Source organism: Rhopalosiphum maidis, chromosome 3, assembly GCF_003676215.2.
Source record: "Rhopalosiphum maidis isolate BTI-1 chromosome 3, ASM367621v3, whole genome shotgun sequence".
NCBI classification, from domain to species: domain Eukaryota; kingdom Metazoa; phylum Arthropoda; class Insecta; order Hemiptera; family Aphididae; genus Rhopalosiphum; species Rhopalosiphum maidis.
The window spans coordinates 56,911,285-56,933,148 of NC_040879.1; the positions used below are offsets into that span (position 1 = coordinate 56,911,285).

A 21,864-nucleotide genomic window follows, 5' to 3' on the forward strand; every position below is an offset into this window, starting at 1 on the left:
TTGTATTTTATAGTAGATTATAGATTATATATCATAATATATTAATGTATTCATAAAATGTATAAGTTCTGAAAAATAAATCTTATTTTTATAAATTTAAATTCAATCGAAAGGTTATTTTTGCGGTAACCAGTGGTATCCAACACATTTCATAAAGATACCTATTCAATAAAGTGTAAAGACCAAGCCTGAGCATAAAGTTAAAAAGTTAAAGTTAAGTTAATTTTAACTTTTTTTACATTTAATTTTCATTAACTTAATTTTTAACTTAATTAATTTTTATTGACATTAACTTAATAAATAACGAGTTATTTTAACCAAATCCAAGTTACGTTATTTTATAAATAATTAAATAATAAATATAATAAAATTATTATTGATTTACGATGCACATTGCATAAAACATAAACATAAGCATTTACTAGAATTAATTTAATTTAATTTAATTGAATTCTTGTTTCTATTAACTAGAATTGTTTAATAAAAATAACTTAATTAAATATATTATGTAGGTATAGCATTCTATACCGCGGTGTACGGGCATATTGTAATAATAATAATATTTAATACCTAGTTAATAATAAATACTAATAAAATAATAACTAATATGATATGGGTAAAAGGTACAACGCATAAATCACAAATATACAATTCTCAAGAAAGAAGAATATTATATTAATTAACCAATTCAGTTATTTCTGTTTTTGCCGTTTTTGGTAATGGTCATTATGTTTATTTAAAATGTTTATATTTATAAACAGCTAATATTGTCAATAGACAAAATAGTTCTTGGCGGTTCACTTTTCGTTCTCTGTTCTCGCAGTATGCAACTACTCGTGTATAGTAATTTTCTGGGCTTAATAATATTTATGAATATTATTATTTCAAACCATATTACTGGCTATTTATTACTTATAAGTTAATAAGTTAATTGAAAGTTTCCATAAAATTTCTAACTTAACTGAGTTAAAAAAAAATTAGATTAACTATTAACTATTAACTTATCAAAAAATTTGCTTTTAACTAAACTTAACTTAGTTAAAAATTATCATTAACTTGCCCCAGGCATGGTAAAGACCTATAAAATTCATATTATATTAGTTATCATTAATGCCACACAGAACTCAATTTTATCAAAAGTTAATCTCGCACAAAATTCAGTAATTGTGATTTTTAATCTTTATTTTCCGCTTAAAATTCAAATGCGAAGATTCATTAATTCTAATCTGTAGCATTATAAACTTATAACGATCGCCCGTACACTGATTAGTAAACATGAAGTAGAGTGAACACTAAGTAAATAGAACTATCGTATTTGTTAGCTGTTGTTTGTTTATTCTTAATGTGTTATTTAATACAAAATTTGTATACCTAAATTTTATTTTCTTGTTACAATAGTTAATAATTTTGAGACATTAGTAACTGGGCACTGAAAATGAATAAAACTCAGCATAGAAAATTTAGCATACTTAATTGTAAATAAGCCACTGCCAATAGGTGTAAAAAAGTGACGGTTTATCATTGTTGATAACTCTTTCAAATTGACTGAATCTATTAAATTTTAAAATATTAGATGGTGCAAACATACCTACTTAAATTCGTTGTTTCACGACTAAAAAATATGTTTGGAAAGCAATTTAAAATTCAACATAAATCAAATATTCTTAGCGTCATTAACTCCATTGGTCATTTCTCTAATTATATTACACACAAAACAAATAAACCAGTATTTAAAACTCCAGTAGCACCAGAACATCTGATTCTGGTTTAACACATACGAATATATAAGAAATTTGAAAATATATTATTGGATCAGATCGAACAGTTTCTCTAAATTTAAAGAAGACAACGTTACACAGCTGCTAATAAAACATTCAACATTTAATAGTTAACACTTATTAAAAAAAATTGTGGTAGAAAAATGTGGCTAAAGAAAATATACTTTTAAATATTAATTCATCTAGAATCAAGATATTTAGGTTCCTCTTGATTTTTATCAAAGCTGATAAAAAGTAACGAAGTAACTAAGTATTTATTAGCAAAAGTAAGAGCAAAGTTTTTATTAATGTAAATTGCTATGCAATTTTCAAACACTTGAGTTTGATGAACTTGAGACAGTATCGGTATCTACTTAATAAATAAATCAATAGCTTAAGGTCTGAAAATACCTACGTCTTGCGTAATGAACTAATTTCTCTGAAAAATAGAATTATTCATAATTTAAAACCAAGGTTCTATTAAAAGTTATATACACATATTACTCTAAGGTTTTTATCAGCATCCAGACAATCATGTATACTTTTCAAAATCAGCTATTATTTGTTAAGTAGGCAAAATAGTGGGTTAAAAATACCACTTATCCATCATCTGATATTCCTTGAGATACAATCTTTTATTTTTAGGTAAATAATAACTTTTACCGTTTTACTTCGTCCAAAATTACTAGTGTTAGTTAATGATTTACAGATATATTTATAAATATTCAATTTAGTCTTGATTTTATGAAATTGCTGGTGGTCTTATATTGGTTGGTTAGGTGAACTAATAGACTGCTTTAAACTGAATTATATATTTGCAGGAAAATGATATGTACCTTTTGAAATTGATTATAAACAAATCAGATTTTTGAAAAAAAAAACATCCAAACCATGGAGAAGAAAAATGAACAAATGCACGAGGAAAGATTATTTTTCCACATTGCGGCAGAGTTTGACTTTTAATGAAGTTGAAATCTCTCAAGATATGAAATCTATTTTTGAAGACCGCATCATAATTTGTTATCTAGATCTAAAAATATTTAAATAATTAAAACATTGATAAATAATCATTGATTTAAAATTCATTCAACTCCATTACAGTATCAGAATTCATTTTTACCTAAGAAGAAAGTCTGATTAAGTTATCTTGTGACAATAGTTTAAAAGCGGCATTTAGCAGAATTATCTGGTAAATACTACCGGTATAGAATAGACCAATAATTTTGTCTCCAATAAGTTATTGGTAATAACAGAAAAAAATCATTCTTTTAATTGATATAGCTCAACATATTTTAATTTCGTTTTTGACTTCTTATTTATATAAATATGTTTTCCGAAGTCACTGACAAAATGCAAGTATCGGACAAAAAACAATGTGGATAATGATTTATAAGTGGTTGTTGATAATTTTATTCTGAAATTTAAACATTCACGTAGTGATTAACAGACTCATCCCATTCATTTAATGTCTTTCACAACTCAATTTATAACTGTGTTATAAATCTTGATAATTAAATTAAAATATATATTATTATAATAAAACAAATATTTACATACAAATAATAGTTAATAGTGAAACAAGATACTAATGGATTATGTTTGTCAGTTTCAATAAACTATTAAAGTTATAGAAGAATTTAAGGTTGAGTATTACAGACATCAACTAAACAACTGAAAACAGAAAAAAATTCTTGGGTGATAATTAGTGAATTAAATCTTGATATAGTGACATTTAAAGCTAATTATCCAAACTTCAATTATTTAGGATATCTGTACATAATGTAACAATAATTCAAAATGAAAAAAAAATTAAGTCCAACAATAAGGGTAGTGTTTAGACTGGCGAGGCTACTAATATTCTTCATGTATTAGGACTATTTGGAATCACAATCACACAATAAGACATTTATGATTTTAAAAATGTTTATTGATACCCCGACTTTTAAAGACTTTTTCAATTTTAAAAAATAGTTCAAAATTATACTTTTGCGCTTTCAGATTATCCTTTGAGGGAAATACATCTACAATTTGAACTTTCTAAGCCTGACAACCATAATTTAATGTATTGTATTTTAGAAACAAACTGTCTAGTTTCTATAAATTATTCAATATTAATCTATTCTAATTAAAATATTCACTCACGACAATTTATAATAAGCACGGACAAAAAAAACGAAGTAATTTTTTTAATAAATAATTAAATTAGTACACATAACAAAATGCGATAGCTGTGGTGAGCTTGTTTTTATATTATATCAATATTGTATGAAATGTAATCTAATGCTTTAATTCATGTAGAATTTTTCACAGCTATATTGAAACAATCTCAATCCGCATTGAGATACGCTTATAAGAAAATTCCACGGTGAGCTATTATGTTATACTTTATACTACGTCAGAACGTTGGACGTATCATTGTGTATTGATCAGTCCATATTTCACAATACCATTTCACGCGGAATCTCACCCTACCCACGACCCGCAACCCTGCCTACGACCACCCAATGACTATCTCCCTAAATTTAGGGACGTTACAATGGGAGCGCCACATACGAGAATCAATTATTTATACGCTGTTTATGCTTTTACTCCAACCTATGAAATCATTCAACAGATATATTTGTATTATACGTCGGAGAGCTACCAAGAATCGCTTGTATTATTAAGATTTTCAGCACTAAGATAGTCACATTCAAATTAAATTTAAGCTCTCCAAAAATAAACAGTAAAAATGAACTCACCGCCGACGTTTGAATCATTTTTATTGTATGACGGGGAAAAAAAGTGAGTTTGCTAGAATTATTATTTATCTATATAACCATCATAACCATATTAATTTTTATTTTAGAATTGTCAAGGAATTGGACACAAAAGTCATGAATGCAGCAATATTCACTATAAACAAAGAAGATCACACATTGGGAAACATGATCAGAAAGTAAGTGATAGTAATAACGACTAAAATTGATAATTTACCGTTGTTATCGAATTAAAAAATTAATAATAATATACTTTTATTTTATTGACTAGTCAACTACTTAAAGACCCCAAAGTACTATTTGCCGGATATAAACAACCACATCCTTTGGAACATAAATTTGAACTTCGTGTACAAACAAAAAGTTCTGAATATACACCACAAGACGCTTTAACAAATTCTGTAACTGATCTTTTGACCGAACTTTCATTGTTTGAAGAACGTTTCAAGGTAATAAATTGTTGGAAGAGTTTTACAATTAATTTTAAATTCTATAAATATATATTTTTAATTTAAACACAATTGGTGAACACCTATTTTCTAAATTATATCACAAACTACAAATTAAAATGAGTAGATACCGTACACGATATTCAATTTTATATTTAATTTATAACAATCTATAGGGTAATTTTTTAAACGTGAATCACATTCTACATCTCAACCGATTATTATGTTTATTTAACCCTAAAATTTTACATATTTATAAATAAATGGGTACAAATTTTTGTAATGGTGATTTTTTTCAATTCAATTTTCTATTTCTATATATCTACTGGTGTATTTTCAAAAGATCATTTTAATTTACATTCTGTATGGAGGGGAATTGTATAACTTTAAAACTGGGAAGTGCTCAGCATACCCCAGCTCTTCTTAGTAATTCTTTTATGGTTCACAAATACTTTTTACTTGAAGAATTTTTAATATGACAATTTACATAAAATTATACAATTTACATTTTAAATTGATATGGTATTTCTAAATTAAGTACTTTTTTTGTTAAAAAAATAATTTAGTGAACTTGTGAACTATGTTTTAATTGTTTTAAAAACTCTTGAGTAAATTATCAAACTGCAATATTAAAGGAAGTCTGAAATATAAATAAATAAATAAAATTATTTCTACAACTAATTTAATATTATTTTAGGTATGAAATAAATACATTATAATAATGTTCTTGAGGCACTTCTGTGGCCATAAGTTACGCACATAAAAAGTATAATTAAGTTCTTATCAAAGTATCATCAATATGATTCGGGATTTATTGCATTAAAATGTTGATAAAAGTATACGCAATTTAAAATAACAAACGATGACCTAAGTTCAAAATACACGTTTAATATCTTTAATTAGCTTATGAAAAAAAATTTAAGATAAAATAAAATTTGAAAATTTATTATTATTAAAAATTAAAAGTATATTTATTATTAATCATAAAAATGCAACCGTCGCATATTTTATCGGAATCTTATAAGCCTACAACATGACAAATTTGCGTTCAGTAGAACCAATTGTGTGTTGTAGTGTGTTGTTAGCTTTAACATTTAATTGAATTGCACATCATCAAAGTTACAGGTAAGAATATTATCTATGCTTAAACCTACGATCATAAAGTTTTTTTTAGATATTTTAATTTTAAGTAATCTAGCTTAAATCATGAGCATTTTAACTTATAATATTTACAATAATATGTAGAAATATGAAAAATCCATCGTTGTACTTATTTTGTTATTTCACAAAATAAATTTATATCTTATCTTTATTATTCTATAACTACCTAGACCTTATATAAACATGCATAATGTAAGAAACATAAGCCCTAGTCATAAAAAATATAAATTGTTATTACATGTTTCTGTTCACAATATTATGTGTATCTAAAAAGTATTAATGTTTTATTTTTTGTTTTAGGATGCTTTAAAACAGAAAAAAGACGAAAGTTTCGAATGAAGATCAATATTGATGTTTATAATTACTATTAAAAACATTTGTACTTAATACCTACTTATTAAATTATCAATTGCTGATTGAAACTGTTTGTCATTGAATCATTTTTAGTTTTTTATTGTCATCAGATGCCTAATTTATACAACTAATACTGGATATACCTGGATATAATATATCGATGTAAAATCAATGTAAATTACAGATTTTTAGGAATTTAAAATAAATAAATACATGGTATAACATACATATACGAAATTCTATTTTATACACTAGGTAGTAGAAACTAAGAATCACTATTCACTATTTTTAGGCTAGATTCGCGAACTTTCACTAATTAATATTTTATCAAAAAATTCAAACAGTTGCAGTTCGATTGAAGCGTTTCTTTTAATATTACTTCTTTTGATATTTCGGAAATTCGAAATTTTAAGCCAGAATAATTCTTCCAAGATATGTCAACACTCGTAAAATTAAAAATATTCAATAAATTGTATAAGTATTGCGTTAAGTACTAACACTACCAAATTTACGGTACCGAATTTAGTAACCTACATAAATAATAAAATGTAATGTAAAGGGCATGAGTAAATGGTGACATAGTGTAGTACTGACAGTACTGTTATCACAGTGCCGCAACTATTAACTCTGAGGCCCGTGTGCAAAATTTATTTGGAGGCCCCAAATTAATACTATTGTTTTTTGTATTGCTACGGCAATTAATCAGTACTTTTTTAGTATTTTAACTTGTATGGAATAATTTCTGTTATTATACGTACATTATACTAATCAGACAAGAAGTGTACCCTACATTATATAATTTGATTATATTATTATATTATTAATTTGAAACTTTTTTCAAACCAGAATCAATATAAATAATGTTATGGCTAGATTAAGCACATGCATGAGATTTTGTAGACTTCATAATATAGTATTTATAATTAATAATTAAACAGAATAAAATAACTAATAAAATAAAAAAAAAAAAAATCCCAATTTAATTTTCATTTAGTCATTTTAGCAAAATATAATAGATAATTAATAAATCACAAGTATTTTCATAAAATATAAATTAGTAGTTAAAAATTAAAACATTATAAATAAAGTAGTTATTAGATTATATTAAAATCAAATTATTTCAAAATTTTTTTTTTCTGACTTATACTTTTGAAAAGTCTGTTATTATTTTTTCAATATTGAGTTTGGCGGTCCGTTTACTTTTAATATTCAAAACACTTATATTTTTCAGTCGATCTTGACTAGAAGAATTTCGAAGATAATTTTTTATTAATTTGAGCTTTGAAAAGCTACATTCTGCAGACGCGAATGTTATTGGTAAAAATATAAGACATGTTGATAATATTATATCTGGATAACTTAAAGACAACTTCATTTCAATAATAAATACACATAGAATTTTAATAGTTTTTAGATTTTGAGATAGAATTCTTGTTTTTATGCACACAATTTGCCGCGTGAAATATGAATTTATATCATCTTTATAAAATTGAATGAAATCATAAGAAGATTTAATTAAGGAAGACTTATCATTGTGAAAAATTGATTTCGGGCTTAAAAATGTAAAACGATCAGAAACACATTTCATTCCATTAAACCGTTCTTTGAATTTAAATATTATACAATATTATATCAGCGTTTTCACTTTGATTTATATGAGGTATTTGTCCTTGTATTGACTATTGATCCACAATGTTCAGGGATTTCAGAAACATCACAACCTAAAATAAGTTCTTAAGGTTCTAAACTGTGATTTATCTTGTAAATTAAAGCCCATATTATTTTTTTAAAATTCAATCAAATAATATACATGTTTATGCATATAACATACTAATATCTAGGGCTAGAATAATGGGATTTATATATAATAAAAATCAAGAATTTGTACATATATATACAGTTAAAATGGCTAAAATATGTAGTATAAAATAACAAAAATATGTAATAAGAAAAATTTAAAATTATGTTAACGTGTACAGTAATTAAAATAAAATTATAAATAATTTTTAAATAATATACAATTAATTATTTTTAATTTCTAATAAATTTAGTTTAAAAAAAAATGGTATAAATATATTTTCACAACCACGCTAACGCAAGTACTGACACTGTTGAAAATTTGTAAATATATTTTGTCTAATAATTGTTGAATATAAAGTATAATCTAAGATCATTAATGTATAGTTATCGAACAGAAACAAATAAGATAAACTATAATCAAGTTATTAATATTTAACTACTACTTTCTACTTTCATATACTTATTTTCCATATGCATTATACACTTACAATTTTTACGAGTACTATATCGAAGCATAAATGTATAATAATACTACTAAGACACCGAAATTGTCAAAATTTAGACATTTTATAAATAATGTTAAAACGTGTATTTATGATAAAATATGTAAAAACATGTAAAATAAAATATGTTTTATTTTATTACAAATCACTTGAAATTAATTTATCATTTGCAATACTTAATGTATCATGTTTTAGTAAAAATATGTATTCACATACAAATTTCAGCCCTACAATAATATCAATATAAATATAAAAATTAAATCAAAAATCATTAAAAATATATTTTATACATTATGCTATAATTTTTGGCATTTTAAATGCATTTTAAGGTTTTTAGAGCATTAAAGTTATAGCCCTACTCATCACATAAGACAATATATCATATATGTATAATGCATATAATATATCGATTATCGATACCCGTATAAAACTGATTTTTTTTTTATATTAGACATTATAAAATGCTTAATATTATTATTGTGATACTTGGCAATTGCATATTATATTTATCCTCTAATTAATAATTATGCCTATAATTAATTTAATTAAAAAGGAAAAACATAAAATCAATAAATATTTGTAGCACAAAAAAAAAACAAAAAAAAAAAATATTGAAACTGACAATCAATTTTGGTTGTAAAGGCCCCTTAGAGCTGGAGGCCCGTGTGCATTGCGCACCTTGCACACCCAGTAGTTGCGACACTGCTGTTATGTGAATATAACAAAAGGCTATAAAATATAACTATAGAGTAATAGTGGCGTAGTCAGGGGCGCAATTCCAATAAAAAAACTGGGGGTGCTTAAGTCTTTTTATTTTATTAAATAAAATTTAAATTTTGATTACCATAAAATAATTTAAGGATCTTAATTTCAAAATTAGGAGTCCTAATTACACCCAAAACCTCCCTCCAATTTAAGCCTATGGGCGTAGTATTTTTATAAGGAAAGAAAAGCGTAACCACCGAGTTGGAACTTCCTTCCGATCGCTTACGTTATATCTCCAATACACTAATCTATACATATAACATATTTATTATTGTGTTTTTACACGATAACTAAAAAAAAAATAGCGCTCCTTTAATCAGTAAGCTCAGGATAAATTTATACCTACCAACTCCTCCTACATAAAAAAAAAAATGTAATTAATATTATTTATATCTTTTGTAGTGACATTATGTGTTCTGTAATTTTATTATAAAAAATAAAAACTATTGATGGATGAAGTAAATTTACATTATGTTAGCGATCATTTTTAGAGAAATATTGTGAGGTAATAGATTAGTTGGATTAGAATAGTTAGATATTTCTTTGAATAAAATGAAAACGATCTCAGGAAATATATTTAATTAAAATAATGCACTATGTTCAGTTGTCGAAATCCATATGGATATTCGCATTTTGTATGTCTAATTTTCCTCAATTATTACATTCCACAAATCTTAGTACATATTTTCTGATTTATTGTGTCTACTAACTAATGTTAAACTATATTTATTAATAAATAAGTCGAGTATAAATTGACCTAATATGTAGGACGTACGTAGGTATGCTATTATATAATTTTCAATATAATAGGACTAATAGGAGTACTTACAAAAATGTAATAGAGATTCGCAATTATTTTTTTGAACAAAATTATAAAATTAAATTTATATTTTATTAAAACTCATACCAATAACTTGAACATTTTGATTATGAAAACTATCGAAAAATCGGGGAAAAAAATATGTCGTTCTTTCGAGATCAAAAACCCCAGAAAAATACTTTTTTTTATGCATTTTAATTTAAGTACTTATTATTTAAGTAATTAAATCCACACTCGTGACCGACCTACTTGACTTCATCCAATATAATTCAGTATTTTTTAATCTTTATATTAATTTTAATAATCTTTACAGAGTAGCAAAATTTCTAAGATAGTATCTAATCTAAAATCTAATAGTTATGATGCAAATTAATTAGATAAAGTTTTCAATTACAATTAGACTAAAGTCATCTTGTAATTTGCATATCACTCGAGTGTCTAAATTCAACTAGATTATCATTATCAACTAAAACAATTGAAATTACAAAACAAATAATGTTCTTCTTCTATTTCCTAACAAATAGTTTAAAAGTTAATTACACAATGATTAAATTAAATAGAAACCGACACGGTTAACAAAACCATCAGAAAATTCCTTTTCTAATATTCATAAAAGCCAAAATTCAAAATTACTTAGGATATTTTGAAAAAATAAAAATAAAATAGGACCAACTGATGAATTTACTTTTAAAAATAATATTAAATTACTAACTTAAGCTTAATACTGTCTCACAAAATACATACAGCGCTAGTATTATTATAAAGTTTTTAGAAAAGTCAAAAGTTGAGGTTCTTATAAAAGAAAATAAACTTTTATCAAACATTTACATCCCACCATACAACTCGAATATGTCACAAAAAAATTCGAAAAAACAATTTATCTTAGCAAAAAACTCACATTGTTGGCGAAGACTTTAACACAAAATATATTATCTATTTTGATTTTAGATAAAATAAACACATAAGCCAAGTTTTCTACGGTACAATTGTAAGTAATCACATCTCCTTTATTTTTTATTAAATTATTATTTACTAACGAGATCTAAATCATCAATTATATTTAAGTCTACAATAAAAGGATTGCGTAACCATTAAATAATTTTGAATAAGAAGGTAATCAAAATAATCGTCAAATAAATTTTTAAGTACATTCAGAAGGTGATAAATGTATATTTGTACGGAACTGGACAAAGAAATATTGTTTTTTGAAAAAAATGTTCAAATGTTGGGAAGTTTGCTGAATTTTCCTTTTTAAATCTTCTTTTCCACAGGGAATTTCGTTTAAAAATGCATTGTTTTTTTCAGATGCGTCCATAATTAATTGTCATTTTTAGTTCTTGAATCGATGTATTCATTTTGTTTAAATGACTAAAAATATCTGTTAAAGTGTTAAGTATGCCAATATTGCCAATCTATGATTAAACTCAATATTATCAAAATATTTTGACAGTGAGCTTTGACTTTTTTTTTAAAAATAAGGAAATTCTTATCGAAGTTCGTACAAAAGTTTCATAACTTGCCGTCTGGAAAACCAACATATTTCTGTATAGTAAAGCAGAACTTTACGTTCAGCTTCCATTTCTTGACCTAAAACTTTGAAAAGTCGGTTATGTAAGGCTCTAGCTCTGATGAAATTTACAGCTTTGACTGCAGTTATCTGACAATACTAAATAATAAAAAGAATAAATTTTATATTATATCATTAAATTAATCTTATCGTCAAATGTTATCAGTAAGACATATTTCATCCTATTAATACCTTAAAAAATTGTAAGAATCGTGTTTCCTAACTGATATTAATTTTTTTTTACATTTATTTTAAATTTAATAAAGATATTTGTTATTTATTCAATTGAAACTGATGAAAATAAAGTCAAACTTTTTCTAATGAAGAATTAGATCACCTAACCGATCTCGATATAAAATCGAAATATAATCAAGAACCAGTAAGCAAAAAAAAGGTATTGCTGAAAAAAACATGGAATAATAATTAAACAATGAATTCAAAAGTTTAAGATTAAATTTTAACAATGTTAAATAACGGAAATAAGTTATTTTGGTAATTCAATTATATTTGGTACAATTTAAATTTTCAAAAATATAATTTAATTATTCTTAAGTTACACTTTTATTTGTTCGAGATATGTACTTTTAAATAAAAAAGAAACTTCATTAAAGCTAAAAGTTACTTATTATTTTAAAAAATATCACTAGTGCTTAAAAAATTATGTTTTTAGTACATAAAAAATAAAATAAAATAAACTACTATATACCTAATTATGTATACTTTTTTATTGTATTTCAAAATAACAATGCATTTTACAAATAACTATTTATTAAAAATTACATTTTTTTTAAAATGCCTAATTCATATGATTTATTTATAAACTTAATACATTATTAATACTGGTTTATAATAAATTGTTTTGAAAAAAATGTATAACTATGTAATTCCATAATTGTATTTATTGAAAAATTGTATATTAAATTGTGCATAAATTATTTACAATAAAATGTAATTAATTTAGCATCAAATCACTTCAAAATTAATTTCATCACAATAATTTTTAACTTAAGCTATAAGTTTTTTCCCAGCAATGGATTTAAATTTTAATGAAAATCATAGGTAATTATTCTAGTAATAAGTATATATTAGGTAGGTACACTAGTAAAATAAATAAATAATAAAAGTATATTCTAGGCAATTTTTAGCCTTTAAGTAATATTCCATCATATTATACTGATATAAAATAAAGTAATATTATTAACATTTTTACTACATATTTTCGTACTCTTTTTTAATGTTAATTTTATTTTTTCCATATTGTTTATTTATTATGGATAGTTTTAATTAAGAAAATTCTAAGATTTTCTAAACATCGATCGAACATCAATTGAATTAATCGGCTGAGACTCGTAGGCCGTTTGGTTACAAACGTACAACGCCTAATACCTAAATAAATTCGTTTTTTGCGTAAAAATAAATCGAAAGGTATATTAACATCCCGAACAGGTCAGTCAGGTCACACACACACACGTCACTCGTACTGTATGATACCAATAGACGGCGGACATAGCATCGTGACCGCGGTCGGAACGACCACTGCAGTTTCGGTAGTGGCACCTTCGCAGTAATTATAATATTTCGTCCGCAACGGCGATTTCGGAGAGGCGACCGGCGTTTTGCCGCTCAGAGGCCCCGCAGTCGGCGGCCGCCGTCGGAAGCCGCCGGGCTTCGTCACCCGGTTCGGCGGCGCCGACGTTTTGCGCTTGCAGTGCGGCGGTCGCGCCGCGGCAGTGGCCAAATCGCTTCTCGGCGTGGCCGCCAACAGCAGCCGGGCCACGGCTTTGCGGAAGTCGCCCACCCGGCGCTCGGTGTCCCGAATGCTACGCACGGCGTTCACGCGTTGCTCGTGGACGGCGCGCAAGCACAACGTGACCACGTCGTGAACAGCACCGCCGCGGCGGTCCGCCCCGACCTGGACCTGGTCCGGCGTACACCGCGGGCCCGGCGCACCTGCCCTGTCCAGTCGCGCGAACAGCTCGAAACACGCTCGCTCGAGCCGTCCCGCGATTTCGGTGACCGGCGACGAACCGTACCGCAACGGCGCTCTTTTGCCGACGCACGTCGCGCACGTCGCGCACAACAGTCTCCGCAACGCGGTCTGCTCGCGCTCCACCTCGCCGATGGCCGCGTCCGTCAGCCGCCGTATCCGGTCCAAGTACTGTCGGCCGGCCGCCACCGTGCGCTGCGCTTCCGACAGCACTTCGGCTTGCGGACGTTTTCCGCTGCCACCGCCACCGCCGGTCTCCGGCGAATGTTGCTCGGTCCGCCCGGCCGAAGTCCGCCTGCGCACGCGCTCCGCGATCCTCGCGCACTGCTCCTGCATGACGCGAAGCTTGTCCAACACCTGTACCGGTTCGGCGCCGTCCAGCACGTCCGACGACGGCTGGCCGCCATCGCCGCAAGACCGGGACTGGCCGCCCGCCGACGTTTCCCGCATGTGACCGGACATGAGCCTGAGCAACGACCGGGACGTCCGGAGCGATTCGCGCCGGTACTGCGCGCCCACCTGGTCGGCCAGCGCGAAGAAACGGCGTCCCTGTTTGGCGGGCCCGAGCCGACGCCGCGCCGCCCCGGCCGGTGGCGTTGGCGGCGGCGGCGGCGGCGACGACGGCCGTCGACCCGCTTCCAACACGTCCATCGCGAACCCGCGGTACCGGCCGTGAAGCTGTTGCCACCTGGCGTCCAACCGGTACGCGCGCACCGTGCTGGCCGTCCGCCGCGCTCTCAGCTCGTTCTCCGCGCGATCGTGCACCGCCGCGCGCCGGCGTTCGGCCTCCGACCGTCCGTGCAGCACGGCCACCAGCCGATCGTGCGCCCCGGACTGCCGGTCGGCCAGTTCCGCCAACCTGCGCCCGTATTCCGCGACCGCCGAGTCCAGCTTCGTCCGGTCATCGGATATGCGCCGGCACAGGCGCTCGGTGGTCCGCCAGCACGCTTCCGTCTCCGCCCGGACCACCTGCAGCTCTCTCCGCCGACGGTGCGCCACCCCGTCCACCGGTTCCTTGCGCACAGCCGCGCCTCGCGCCACCGACGCCACGGTGAAGATTAGGAAGTGCGTACGGAGAAACGTAACATATTTTATTGCTCGCACCCTGTAAACGACAACGAACAATATTAAAATAAGATTAGGTCAACGCAGACTTCTACCGTACAACACACTACACTAGATCAGCGGTCTGTGCTCCGCGGAGCCCTTCGTACCACAATAAATTTACACAGAACACGGACAGATACAAATTAACGTTAAATATGTCTTGGGGGCTCCACGCAAACTTCTATATAAAAAAAGGGTCCGAGGCTAAGAAAAATTAGGAACCGCTGTACTAGATAATGAACCCGTGTGTGCGATCAAATGAAATCTGGTTCACCCATTTTCTTACACTTAGACAGACTTACACCGCATCATGATGTGTAAATAATATATGATGCGTCTTCGGTGCATATATCGCCTTTAGCTTGTACATAATTTATATATTATATAATTGTAGAAATATAGTTAATACCCAAAAATTGGCCTCCGATTAGTTTTCATTCATTTTATTGAGTGTTCCTAAACTATATAGTGTGGTATGGAAATGTATAAAAAACAGTATAAACGACAGTCAACGATAAACGATGGATGGAGTATAATTATTATAAATCACTACGGAATTCGAAAATTATACCGAGTAAAACAACTATAGTTGCGCCATTTAGCAAACGTGTATACGTAAAACGTACGAGTATAATATGTATTAGTTGTACTGGAAACAGTGGATACACGCTCACACCAACGATCATTTAAGTGATTATAACTAATGCGACGATGTATAGGTTCTATCCTCTAGTATCCGTCCACTTCATTTATTACAACTTTTAGTATTGACCTTCCGTAGTTTTGATATTTTTAAAATTATAATAAAAACCAAAATTGAGTCTATCAAAAACGGTTGTATTTAATCATAAATAATATGTTACGATTTGTTCATAGGTATACGGTATATTATGAAATCACGAGAAAATCAAAAGATCACATTTAATTCCCATAGAATGATCTGACTTACTGTCTACAAGAGATAAATGAACAAAAATATTTAAAAAAAAAAATAAAAACATAATTTTCTAAAACTTTACATTCCTTGCTAATAATATAATCGAAAAAAAATGTTAACACCAATTCATTGTATATTTTCGATTTTGTATTAAAATTGAAGACAAATGTATCTATCAAGACTACCAAGTAAATTTAATGTAAAATTATTTTATATTAAATTATTATAAAAATGTATAAACGTTAAGTGACGTTTTTATAGAGTTAAAACAAACTTTAAATAAGTGCCTATCTATAGACCTATAGTTAAAGTCTATATAACCTATATTCAATTAATAATCTACAACTACTATCTTACTGTGTCTATGCTTTATAAAAAACTTGTGGAAAATAGTTTTGAGAACTTAATAGTAATTAAAAATATTAATAATACAATAACGATCTTAAAACTAATATACTTTTAAAAATCCTTTATAAAATATAAATTATGATAGGTACCTAAATATTTTATAGTTTTTTTTTATTATTATTATTATCAGTTGTATACTAGTACTTAACAAAAAAGCACTTAAATCGAAAACAAATTATTTCTAAGCTCATATATACCTAACAATTATAACATATTATAGATATATCTGCTGTCACAAACACACCATAGAAATATAAAATAATAGATATTTTAACAACCGTTACACAGTGTGCACTTGATAAATTACAACATTTTAAATAAGTTTAGACGATGATGTAATCAATATTATTGTCATCCTCGACACAATATAAGATTGTGTTTTCGTTAACAATTACAATGATATGATATTATTGTTTTGATTAGAACAATGTACAATGCTATATTGTACCTAAATCTAAATGAGATATATAATATCAAAATAATAATAGAATGTGTAGATAGAAAGAACGTAACGTCGTAGTTTTAGTATATTAAATGAATCTAGATTGCCTCGTAAATTTTAATTATTGTCTTACATACGGTTGCCAATTAAAATTTGTACATTACTATAAATTCGTAATACTTAAAATTAAATATTATGTAATTTTAAGAGCGACGCCTGTTTAATAAACTACGATAATGTAAGAAATATTCAGTATGTATTATTGTTGATAAATAAGATTAATTAACGATTATTATTCAATATATAAATAATACGAATAATAAAAATTTTATAAATAATAAAAATGCAATAATTATTTTAAAACTATTACATTTTTAAAAATCTTTGATATGATATATGGTGCAGATTACTTATATATGCATATATTATAGTTTTGTTGTAATAGAACATTATTTTCGAGGTTTATTGGTTTGTGTATAAATATCCAGTATCGTTAGTTGTTTTTTTTATGAATTACAAATTTGTAAACTATTACATTGGATATGTAATATGCAATATCAAACCACAGCAATGAATTCATTGCTACCCTACAATGGTTATTGGTCCATATAAAAGAGAACAGTGATAATTAGTGCGCAACAATAGTATAGTATAATTATTACTGTAACCGTCTTGGTTTCACTCACGCGATAATTATTTACTCTGTAATGTATGTACATTATAATTAACGAGATTTTTTTTTTTGAGATTTAAATTTAATATAGCCTTTAAAAATCTCAGTTTCGTGTTTGTTAGTCACACGAACGATTTCTTTTCGTAATTTCATGTATAATTTAACTGTCTATAGTCTATGATAATATTATTTTGTTATATTTAAATGTAGCTATATTAGACAGCAATAGTCATCCTCAGAACTTAAAATATTTTAATAGTTTTAATTTGTAGAAGAGCGTTTCTTGACTAGCAGACTAGGTACCTAACTAATGCGTAATAAATTGCATTAAATAGTTTATATAACCTATTTATTGGTTTTGGTTTCAGATTTATTTGATCAACTCATTAGCACATGTTATAATATTACATACCTACCTACTTATACAGTTATTCACGAGTATATACCAAAACCAAACGTCACGTTTCATAACGCATTATTTTTTTTTTTTTTTTGTGACATAGACTGGATAATAATATATTATATGACTGGAAAAACGACAACTCACAAGAAAATATGTAATTGGTTTAATTATTTCTGTTCACTACATACGATACATTTATTTTTTACACATCGTGTAATTACTAAATATTGGAATTTGGATACATTTTCGCAAAATATAGTAAATGTACACGCGGTTTTAAAATAAAATTAATTTTTCAAAAAAATAATTACACAATCATTATTTGAAAATACACAATATTATATTTTTCGATATAATTTATTTCCTATTTAATAACGTAGTTTTTAAATCGAATATATTAAGTTCATGGACATCCTGGCTCCATTTAAAAACGCTCATGGAATGTGATTATTTATTATTACATTCAAATTTAAAATAAATAATAATATACGAGTATACCAGAGTACAATTCTGCACTAATGCTAGTCGATCGATATGAATGCCCAAGCCTCGCACTTGGTCACGAGAGGATTTCCCATCTTATAATTAATAGTATTATTTAATATATTAAACATTGTATACTTAAACGGTTTATTAGTTTTTGGTCTTATAACCTAACCTTTTAAAGTTTGAACAAAATAAGTTCCCAACATATTTTATTCAAATATATAATTTGCATTTAATATACATAGTATGAACTGTATATAGTAGGTATTGAGTTTTGAAATTTTTTAATAAAATCTTAGTATTAATTTTAGTTATTTTTATGAGCGATGATATTAAAAAGATTATATTTATAAAATAACTTTCTAATAATAGTCCGTGCAGATTTCTAAAAAGTAATACTTTTAAAACTACAACATCTCTAAGTATATACGAAGGACTATATATATATATTATACTTAGAATATAGATACCAAGATACATACGCATAAAAAAGGTAATGAAAGTTGCAAATTGTAACGATATAATCTGTAAATGTATAACAAATCTCTGACCTCTCTTTAGACAATAAAAATAACACTTATAATAAAGTACATCGAAATTTGATGCGGGAGATGACCAGCTAAACAATATGAAAGTAAAAACAAACAAAAAAGAAAATTAAAATTATAATTCATTACGCTTCAGTCGTTGTTTCCAGTGAAATACCTTCACGGATTCATGTGTTACACACAATATCTGCCAGTACAAAGCTTATACATAAATATTATATAATAATATATTACTTTATTCAGTTGGATTTTTCATGATAATTATGATAGTTATTGCCGTATTGATAAATTATTGCATGCCAATCTATTACGGTAAAAATCGTTAAGAAAACGTCGTAAATTCACGAAAAACATTACGATTTTAAAATTCTCATAACTTGCTCCAAAATTATAAAACATTAAAAAAAACATTCATATAAAAACTTACATAATCTTAGATAATATTCTTACTTTTAAATTTGTTAATAGATCATTTAACCGTAATATTAAAAATAACAGAGTAAAATGGATTCTTCTACACGTGTATAATATACTAAATTATGAGTTAATTAGACGGAGACGACATATGCGAGAACATACTAGTTATTTAGGGGTTTGTTTAAGAGAATTGTAATATCATATTGAAAAAAGTTTTCAATCTTAAATATAATTAAATAATAATTCAAAGAATAGATAACTTAAAAATGGCCCCATTTCTATAGTATTATTGATTGTTGCGTAGTTATAAGATTATATAGAAAAACGGTTTTATAAAAAAAATAACCAGCGCTGATAAAAGATTAAGTCATATATATTTTAGAACATTTAATTTATACGTAGTAAAAATGACAATATATTTTGCTTAGTAAGTATTACCATTTTTGTTTTTTGATATCATTTAAACAAATACAGCAAAAAAGTTATTAATATTTTTAAACCCATTTCAAACCTAACGTTATATTCTTTTTAACATTATGAAATTATATAAATAAAAACATTACGACATGATTAATATAGTTTTCTGTATCATGAAAATTATTTTACTTTATTTATTTTTTTCAAACGGGCTAGTGCATCTAATAACAGTTTTAAAGTATAAAATAAAATGCAGGAATAAGATATTAAATAACAGAAAAATTAATAATAGAATTATTTTATAAGTATAATTTTTGAACTATGACAGTAACCTGAGTGGTTCTTTTCACGCAAAATAGTTTTCACGAACAATTTATTGGTATGTAGCATCCATTTAATTTGTTGTGTATATATACAATATAGTAAGGTCGGTCATTAACAAGTTAATCAGTGTAAGTTAAGTTACTTTTAACTAATTTACATAACAAATTACTTGTTTCGTTTAAAGTAATTTCTAAGTTCTAACTTAATAATAAGTTGATTTTTTCCCATGATATACAGTTATTAATCAGTTAATTAATTTTATAGTCACGCGTTACATTTTTCCTAATTTAATATACAAAATACAAACTTCGCGGTTTATGAGTTTTAAATGTATATTCCAAGTACAAACTACAAACAATTGTTTGAAAATAATAATAATAATAGAATGTCAAATCGTTGAATGCACTATTTTTAAATTTCAATGACAATCAAATATCAAAAAAAAATGTATAAAGCTTTACACCTACTAAATATTATGTGAAATGACTAATGAATAAATAACGAATAGGTAAATATATAGTTATAGGTTCAATTATAATATTATATATATTAACAGAATATACCTATGTATAACTTATATATAAGCTATCGGTATGCATACCAAACAAAATAAGCGATACAACCAATAGGGCGCATGTATCTCTCTTGTGTATGTTTTATTTTTTATGTATTTATCCTTTAATCTAATTTTCTTATTGCGGTTTTATTGGATGGAATTTTAAATGAGTTAATTCTACATAATAGTTATTTTTATCGAAGCCGAGTAAAACTATTTTTCTACATTTAAAAAAAAAAAAATAAATAAAATAAGTATATTTTAACTTTAAACTCGACTTAAATCGATCATGTGTATCACCACTATCGCCTTAACTCGGCGAGTTAAAAAAATTAGTCGACTCGATTGCAGCTTTGTATGTGTAAGACGACGGTGTAACCTGCCTGCCCACGCTAAAACGATCGAACATAATAATAATAACAATAATAATCGTCTAACGTTTGACTATTGTAGTGTATAGGTACTCTGCTACGTATGTTACAAGAAAACAACCACCGCAATATAATGGACCACGCCTAGTGTTTTACTACGCCGAGACACGGCACGTATACAACAACGACGATAGTAATAATAATGATAATAATGACGCGATCATCAAGTATTACGCCTATTATGGTTTAATTTTATAATAACATATTATTATTGTATTATTATACGCACACACATATAATATGTACACGGATACACGGCGGCGAGACTATACACAACAATAGGAATAACGCGCGGAATCGCGTTCACCAGACCACCGCGTCCGTACTAGTACATCGTATATAGTAATAATATGCACTTATATTATATATTGTGCCCATACGAGTTGTACATAAACACGGTGCGTACCTATATAATATGTAATATTATAATAGCAGTTTTCACCGGAATAAAAGTCGACAATGCAGTACTATAATAATATAATATACTCGCGGCGTGCGTATTTTTTACGAATAAAAAACGTATACGTTGTTATTATGATTATTTGCGCAGCGATGAATACGAGCGGGCCGCGAATCGCGATGATTGAGACCGGTCGGTCTCGTTATTATAATGTATACTTACAAAATTATTATAAAATACGGCCGCCGTCGATCTGCGCCGGCAACATTCGCATTTGGCACACTAACCGTTTTTGACCGAGTCATTCGCCGTCTCCGCCGATGCAGAGTGCATTAAACCACGCGTTTATTATCATATATATATATATATATTATAATATAATGTACCTCTCTG

The 21,864-nt window shown here is 28.5% G+C and overlaps 2 protein-coding genes across 2 annotated transcripts; one reads left to right on the plus strand and one right to left on the minus strand.

The window, feature by feature from the left end:
• The first annotated feature begins 4,488 nt into the window (after positions 1–4,488).
• Positions 4,489–6,465, plus strand: LOC113558604 (DNA-directed RNA polymerase II subunit RPB11-like). Its single transcript, XM_026964098.1, has 4 exons — positions 4,489–4,541; positions 4,606–4,695; positions 4,788–4,965; positions 6,427–6,465. Exons 1-4 carry the CDS (start codon positions 4,489–4,491, stop codon positions 6,463–6,465), a joined length of 360 nt encoding a protein of 119 aa, XP_026819899.1.
• A 6,705-nt stretch (positions 6,466–13,170) lies between these two features.
• Positions 13,171–21,815, minus strand: LOC113556341. Its single transcript, XM_026961216.1, has 2 exons — positions 21,694–21,815; positions 13,171–15,027 (listed from the first exon to the last, which is right to left on the minus strand). Exons 1-2 carry the CDS (start codon positions 21,774–21,776, stop codon positions 13,407–13,409), a joined length of 1,704 nt encoding a protein of 567 aa, XP_026817017.1. The 5' UTR covers positions 21,777–21,815; the 3' UTR covers positions 13,171–13,406.
• Positions 21,816–21,864: the final 49 nt, after the last annotated feature.